Source organism: Belonocnema kinseyi, chromosome 7 (assembly GCF_010883055.1).
Source record: "Belonocnema kinseyi isolate 2016_QV_RU_SX_M_011 chromosome 7, B_treatae_v1, whole genome shotgun sequence".
NCBI lineage: Eukaryota > Metazoa > Arthropoda > Insecta > Hymenoptera > Cynipidae > Belonocnema > Belonocnema kinseyi.
In genome coordinates this window covers 46,906,377-46,913,941 of record NC_046663.1, presented here as the reverse complement: position 1 = coordinate 46,913,941, position 7,565 = coordinate 46,906,377, and the positions used below count along the sequence as shown (strand labels likewise).

General features: G+C 33.7%; 1 protein-coding gene across 1 annotated transcript in view; it reads right to left on the bottom strand.

The window, feature by feature from the left end:
• Positions 1 to 2,580: 2,580 nt before the first annotated feature.
• The window catches only part of LOC117176437 (cilia- and flagella-associated protein 69-like), a 21,356-nt gene continuing 16,371 nt past the window's right edge, over positions 2,581 to 7,565 (bottom strand). The window contains exons 8-10 of the mRNA XM_033366677.1: positions 5,820 to 6,127; positions 3,010 to 3,230; positions 2,581 to 2,649 (exon numbers count right to left, since the gene is read on the bottom strand). Coding sequence (XP_033222568.1) covers positions 2,581 to 2,649; positions 3,010 to 3,230; positions 5,820 to 6,127 — 598 coding nt within the window. The remainder of the gene's footprint in view (positions 2,650 to 3,009; positions 3,231 to 5,819; positions 6,128 to 7,565) is intronic.

The window sequence follows — 7,565 nt, the reverse complement described above, 5'->3', positions numbered from 1 at the left end:
TTTGAAAATTAAAATTCGAAAATTTTTTTCTAAAGCCTCCAGGGGACTTCGTTTTCGCACGAAAAAATTTTATGTGCCCTTATTGCATCCGGACCCACAATTTAGTTAGTGTCGGCGCGTGTGCCTAAAAAGAAGGTTTCATAGCCCATCAAGACGTTTATTAAGCCATTCAAATTTTGCTACCCTGTGCTTTTCTGCTCCTACTCGCCCTACTTTCCCTTCCTTGATTTCACCTTACTTCCGCTAAGTCCTTATTCACCTTACTTTCCCTTTTCTAATGTTCCCTTATTTTCCCCTTCTATTATTTCGCATCACTTCATCCACTTCTCCTCCTCAATCATAACTTGCCTTCCCCTCACTTCCTAGACTTCACCACTCCACACTTCTCCTAATTCTCCGCTCATCACTTCCCCCATTTTCTGGTAGCTTATTTCCCCTCACTGTCCCTACTGTCCCTCTCATTTCCCCATTACTTCCCCGCTCTTCTCATCCTTAGAGAAAAGTGTAACGGACAGAAACCCGACCGAAACTATCAAGGATTTTCCCCTAGTGTAAATAGGGATAATTTGATGTCTATGCAATTTTATTATACGCATTTTGAAGACAGTGGGAAAATAAAAACAACAACAACAAATCAATAAAAAACGCAAAAATGAAATAGAGTAGAGTAGAGAGGTCTTGCCCGCATCAGTAGCTGACTAATTAAAAAGTAGCCCGAAGAGCGGGAATACCTAGTTGGTTTGGATTAAGAATTTTAGGTTGCCGTAATAAAAATACATACTACTTTATTTACTTTCTAATTCATGAAAGTGTAATGTAATCATCCAAATTTTCGATCTTTGGTTTTTAACGGATCTTTACGTTACGGCACGCACAGAATCCGAAAATCATACATTTTTATCGGTGTCTATCTGTTTGTATGCCTGTCTCTCTATGTGTCTGTCTGTATAGGTATGGTTACCTGAAAGTTATAGCCACACGCTAACTTTTGAAGGATTTGTCCAATCGAGTCAGTTTTTGAGACACTTTTTAAGGTTCCCAAAATAAAGGTTAAGTTCGTTAAGCAGATATTTCCAACCAAAATAAAAGAATTTAGAGCATTTTCAAAATTAGAAATTTTGTTTTCAAATTAAAAAAAAGTTTGGTCAAAGTTTCTAATAGATGGATAGAAGACTTGCAAATGATCCAAATAAAATGTTCCATTTTGGTGAAAATTTAAAAAGTTATATACTTTTGAAAATTTCGAAAACGATCAGAAAAATAGAAAAAAATATTTTTCTGGTAGATTAGAAAATTTCATTTAAATTCTTCACTAGATATCAAATATATTTAGAAACTATTTCAGTTAAATTTTTCGACAATGCTGGTACATGGAAAAAAGATTTAAAAATTATCCTAATGACATTTTTAAATTCGATTAAATTTCAAAAAGTTATATGCTTTTCAAGATTTTGAAAGTTTTCAATAAAGGAAAAAAATATTAATGGGTTAAGATATATCAATCCCTACTAGATATAATGTATATGTATTTGGAAACTATACTTATGAAATTTCTTAATTAGACAGAAGTTCGAAAAGTTGAATAATTTTCAAAAATAGGCAATTTTTGTTTTTAAGAGATCCGTAAGTTTAAAGCGTTGTTTTTAGTAGATTTGAACAAGATTTATAAATTATCTTGCTGAAATTTTTCAACTAGACATAAATTATTGAGCGCGAAACGCGAGTTTCGTAATGAAAATGTAATCGTCACAATCGTAGGTTCTTTGAGAACCTTCTTTAAAAACAAATCGAAAAAAATTGCAGTTACGATTTATGGCTGTAATTCCTCAGAAGTTTAAATCACAGTTTTCGATTTAAGTTATAACATTTATGATTTTAAAATGTAGAATGTATTTTCTCAGTCATATTCCATTATTTTGTCGATTGACGACCTTCAAGTGACACAAAATAAAATAAAATATCCGAAGGACTGGCAGCCGGGCTAACCCGGCTGCGCCCCTTGGTTGGCGCCCCCTAAGCCAGTGGTCGGCACGCTCTTGTCCAGGGCAGGGTAGCCTGCCCTGGCTGCCTACGGCCTACTTTCAGGGCAGTACCTACGAGCTTGGCCAGACCCCACTTTCCTCGAGGGTCCTTTGTTAGAAAATGGGGGAAAAATGTGAGATTAAAAAAATCGTAATTTTGCAATCAGTGACTTGAAAGTAATATATTTGGAATCTCCGTATTTTTCCAATACCAAAGACATCTAATTTGTCTATAAAGGTTGAAAATTGGAGAAGTATTTAGTATTAAATTGACTGTAAAGCTGATGTTTCTTGATATTAAACCCTTCAAATTTTTAACTTTTCTAGGCAAGTAATATATCAATGGAATCGAAAAAATTCGTAGATGCTGATAATGCTATTTTCAAATCGCTAGTTGAAAACTAGCTAGTTAGACCACGAAACAGATTGTTTTATTTTTCATTTTTTTTATCAAAATTTGAATTTTCGATTTTTCAAAAAAATTCAAAAAGTTGTTATGACAGTCTTGGGGGGGGGGGGGGGGGGGGGGGGGGTCAAGTTTGACACATATCTAATACGTTTACGTTCTACTCCTTAGAAACAGTTTTTCCTTTTTCCGATGACGCACCCATGAGTATCCAGTCCGCCACTGGTGAATCAGATCGATTTGATCAGAATTGAGTACTCTAATCTTAAATTTCTGATAGTTGATTGTAGTTCGTGTAACTGAAAGGTCTTTACGCAATATTCAAGGCTGGGACAGCCAATGAACGTCGCTTGACAAAATCACCTCAAGAGTCGCGATAGAGATGGGGCCCCTTCAGCCTCGAAATACTCAAATGTATTATACGTTTCGCAGCCTTTGGAATAGGCAAAAGTTCACGGTACTTCTAAATCTTATCCGAATTTTAATTTCTCGTTGAAAAATTTGTTGACTATAATGATACATCTTAGACTTGTGCAGTTGTACAGATTCGAAAATCATTTGTTTAATCACCCTGATACTCACCATATCTTCTGCAGGAATATCGACCATTAAAATTTTATAATGTTCCTTTGTTTTTTCATACTTGTCAGCTTCCTCTTCCATCAATTTGTGTATGCTATAAATCTTAGGTCTAACCGATCCTATCATGTCCACTAAAGCAGGACTTGAGTCATCAGTTACACCGGCCTTATTCCAGTAAGTGTTATCCCATTGTTCTTTTCCCATTAGTGGTAATTCCAGGTCTGCAGCATAACGAACACATTATTGATGTTAGGTAATTATTCACAACAGCAAAAATAAGGGCCGTTTAAAAATTATGTCACACTGCCTAGTCATACGCTCCAGATCCTATAAAAGCCGGTACGGTTTTATAATTCCTATAACTGCTGGCCCACGCAGATTCTGAGGGGGTAGGGCGAAAGATAGTTGCGTCTCTCGCCTCGGAAGAGCCGCAGTGCGCGGGTACTCAGTAGAGTATATTGCGCAAAAGTATGCATTCCAGTTGGAAACGATTCAGTCGGTCCCCGAGTAAGGATTCTTCGACTTGAGTTCGACTTGAATTGCCCCCAATCAAGACATGCTGAAGTAGAAAAATTCGACTTGAGCATGTCTCAGTTTTGAGATGGAGCCAGACTTCAATTTATGTATTGTAGACATGTTTCTATGTCTTCGAGACATAAGTTTATCCCTTGAATTGAATTTTTATGACTACAAAACGAGCGGTTGACAGAGTGACAACTCAGGTAAGCACTCGAGTGATAACTCAGGCAATAAAAGTTCGTATTGAGACAACTTTACGCCGATCATCTGAACCAAGACGAGGCTCGTCTTGCGACAAGTAAACGTCCTCTTAGCCAAGACAAGGATCGACTTGAGAGAAGTAAACGTCGTCTTTTCTCATTTTTTTTCTTAAATGCGAACTGAATTAATAGAGCCCAATAAGAACTATTTTTCATTGAAAGTGAATTCGTTTTGACTGGAAAGTCTACAACTATATTTTGGGTTTAGAATCCATCTCTTCTGGTTAAAAATTTTACTACTCCGTTGAATATTGGCCTGTTTTGTTAAAAATTAATTTTTTTTTGCTGAAAAATTAACTAATCCATTTTTAGTTAAAAATGTATCATTTATTCTTTTTTGGTTTGTAACCTATTTTTTTTTTACTGAAAATTTAACCATTCAATTATTGGCTGCAAAATGGTCGTTTTTATAGTTGTAAGTTCAACAAGTTGGTTACAAATTCATGTATTTGGTTTGTAAATTCCTCATTTTATGGTAGAAAAATAATGTTCTCGATTAAGAGTTTAACTGCTTGGTTGAAAATCCAACTTCTTTGATAAGAAATAATTTTATTAGTTTAAGACCCATCTCCTTGGTTGAAATTTGAACTACTTTTTTAAAAATCCTTTTCATTGGCTAGAAATTAATTTTTTAACCAAAAATTTGACAATTATATTTATGGCTGTAATTTCATTATTATTTAGTTTAAAATGCGCCAAGTTGCTAAAAATTGTATTTATTTTGACTTAAGTTCGTTTTTTTTGTTGTTAAAAATCAGTTTCTTATCCTTGGATTTGAATATTCTATTTTGGGTTAAAAATGATGTATTTTGTATAAAACTAATATTATTGGTTTCAAATTTAATTACTTGGTTGAAAATTAAACTACTTTATTAAAAATTAATTTTTTTAGTTTAATTCATCATTTTGGCTTAAAAATTCAGCTTTTTGTTGAAAATTTGTCTTTTTGGTTACGAGATTCTATTATTTTCGTACAAAATTCAAATATTTGATTTTAAATTAATCTGTTTGGTTTAGGATTCAGCTATTTTCTCGAAAATTCATCTATTTTGGTTGACATCAACTGTTTTTTATTTAAAACCAAAATCTTTCGTTGGACGAAAATAACAACTATTATATTTTTCAACATATTTTTTGTTGACAATATTCATATTTATTATTGAAAATTGAACTGCTTGGTTGAAAGTTGAACTTCTTTCTTAAAAATTCATTTTTGAGTTAAAAATTTATCATTTGGTTCGAAAATTTAATTATTTTTTTGAAGATGAAACTATTTCCTTGAATTTTTTTTTTGAGGAGCGCGGGATCGAAAGAGAGGCGGTGCTCAGTCAAGCATGACAATCAGCATGAAGGACGCACTCTCTATGCGTTAGCTGCAACTGGTTGCATCTTTCGTCCAAATCCAACAGAAATAATGCATGTGGTCTTGCTTGATTACGTTTGGATTTCTTAAACTTAAGATCAAGGCTACGACAGGTCATGCCTCAAGACGTTCTCCACTCCAGGTACCAGGTTATTTTATTTTTGTTTGAAAATTCAATGATTTTGTTAAAAATGAACTTTATATGGTTAAAAATGCATATTTGCAGGTAAAAAACTGTTTTGTTGAAAACGTAATTTATTTGTTAAAAATTAAACTTTTTTATTGAAAATACCATTGAATTCAATGTTACTTAAACCTTAGTGCTATTTTGAAATAAATTATTCCTCTATTATGTTTATGGTTTCGTAATCCTGGCTAGAAATCCGTATAGTTTCGTTCGAGCATCCGTCAGTCCGTCTTACGTTTTTCAAGGAGGAGAAGTAGGGGAAAATAAAGAAGGGTGAGTAGCGGAAATCAGGAGAAGTAGGGAAAATGAGAGTTATGGCAGAAGGGGAAGTGGAGGATAATAAGCGAAAACAATGGGGCGGTTATAGATTAGGTGATGAGAAATGTGGATGGGGAAGTAGTGAAGAGGAGTGAATAAAGGTGAAGGGGAGAGGACGTGGACGTCGTTTTCTAATGTCCCCATAAATAACGAGTTAACGTACCATCAATACAACCTTCAGAGTTTCTCTTCACTCCCAAAATGACTTCTTCTTCTCTCCAAGTTTTGGCCAAGAACGATATCAGACCTTTCCTTTTATCCGCTCCTCTCCATGTACACAAATGTGGACCACAGAATGTGACTTGGTTAAGATCGCTTAAAACACCAAGATAGACGCATCGAACATCAAGGCTGGCGTCTTGAATAATATCTAGCATCAAGTATATTGCTCCGCTTTGTACAAAAGTTTCAATATTCATTGGGCACCGAATGATGCATTCCCAAATGTAAGATCCTAACGAAATTAAAATTCTGAAAATGAATTTCATCCAATGAAATATAATAAATATTGTATTTAGAATTAGTCTATAAAGTACGTTATCCTTCACCCCTCTTTTCGCCTAGACCCCACGCCATTACTTCCTCTACTCCCATCCCCTTCTCCCACAATCTCTTCCATTACTTACCCCTTCAATTCCAAACAATTCCTCTACTTATCACTTTTATACTTCCCCTCTCTTTATTTCCCTCCTTAACCTGCAATAACTTCCTCTACGTCCCCGAACCCCATACTTCCACTAGTTCCGTTTTGCTTACTGCCCCTACATCACCTTTCTTCTCCTAAATCCCTCCCCTTACTTACCCCCTCAATTCCAATTCTATTCTCTACTTATCTCTCTATCCCATCTGCTACCATCTGTTCATTTCCTCTATTACCCCTCTAATCGAATTCTCTACTTCCCCTCACTCCTACTTCCGATCTCCTTACTTCTCCTATTTCACCTTCCTTCTCCTCCAATCCCTTCCCTCACTTACCCCTTCAATACTAATACCTTTCTCAAGTTATCCGTCTACTTACCCCCCCCCCCCCCCCCCCCCCCCCTATATGAAATACTTCAAATTCTTAAGATTTCGAGTAGAAAATATTGAATTTCAAGAAAATAGTGAAACTCAGAAGACGAATTTTCAACAAACGAAAATTAATTTTTACAAAAAAAGTTGCATTAACAACCAAATAGATGAAAAGTTGAATTTTCGACAAAAAATGATCAGTTTATTATTTGAATAGTTGAATTTTTTAAAAGTTTTTTTAACAAAAAATTATTTTCCTATCACAAGGTTATATTAAAAAAAATTCATAATAAACAGTTGATTTTTCTAACAAATGCGTCGAATTTCAAATTGAAAGCATACATTTTTAATAAATAGTTCATTTTCAACCAAATAGTTGAATTTTCAACGAAAATGCTGAACCATCGACAAAAAAATGAATTTTTAACAAATTAGTTCAACTTCAAACAAAGTAATTAATTTTTTAACCCAAAAAAATTAATTCTCTACGAAATATTCAATAGTTGACATTACAACCAGAAAAGATTTAAAACTTAAATTAAAATAAAATTATTATATAATAATAAATATCGCTTCATTTTAAATAAAAAACAGTTCAATTCAAACAAAAAAGATCAATTTTCAACGAAAAAGAAAAACCAAAAACGAAACAAGTTTTCAACATAATAGTCCAATTTTCAACTGATGAATTTTCAACTAAAACGATGAAAAGCTTTAACATTTTTTTTTTCATAAATAGACGATTTTTTCACCAAGAAGATTAATTTTCTAACCAAAATTATAAATTTTGATCAAAGTACGAGGGTAGTTCAATAAGTCCTTAGAATGAAGTATAAAAATAATTTTTTTTGGGTAAATTTTTTTTTTATTTTTCAACATAATCTCCTTGGAGCTCTAT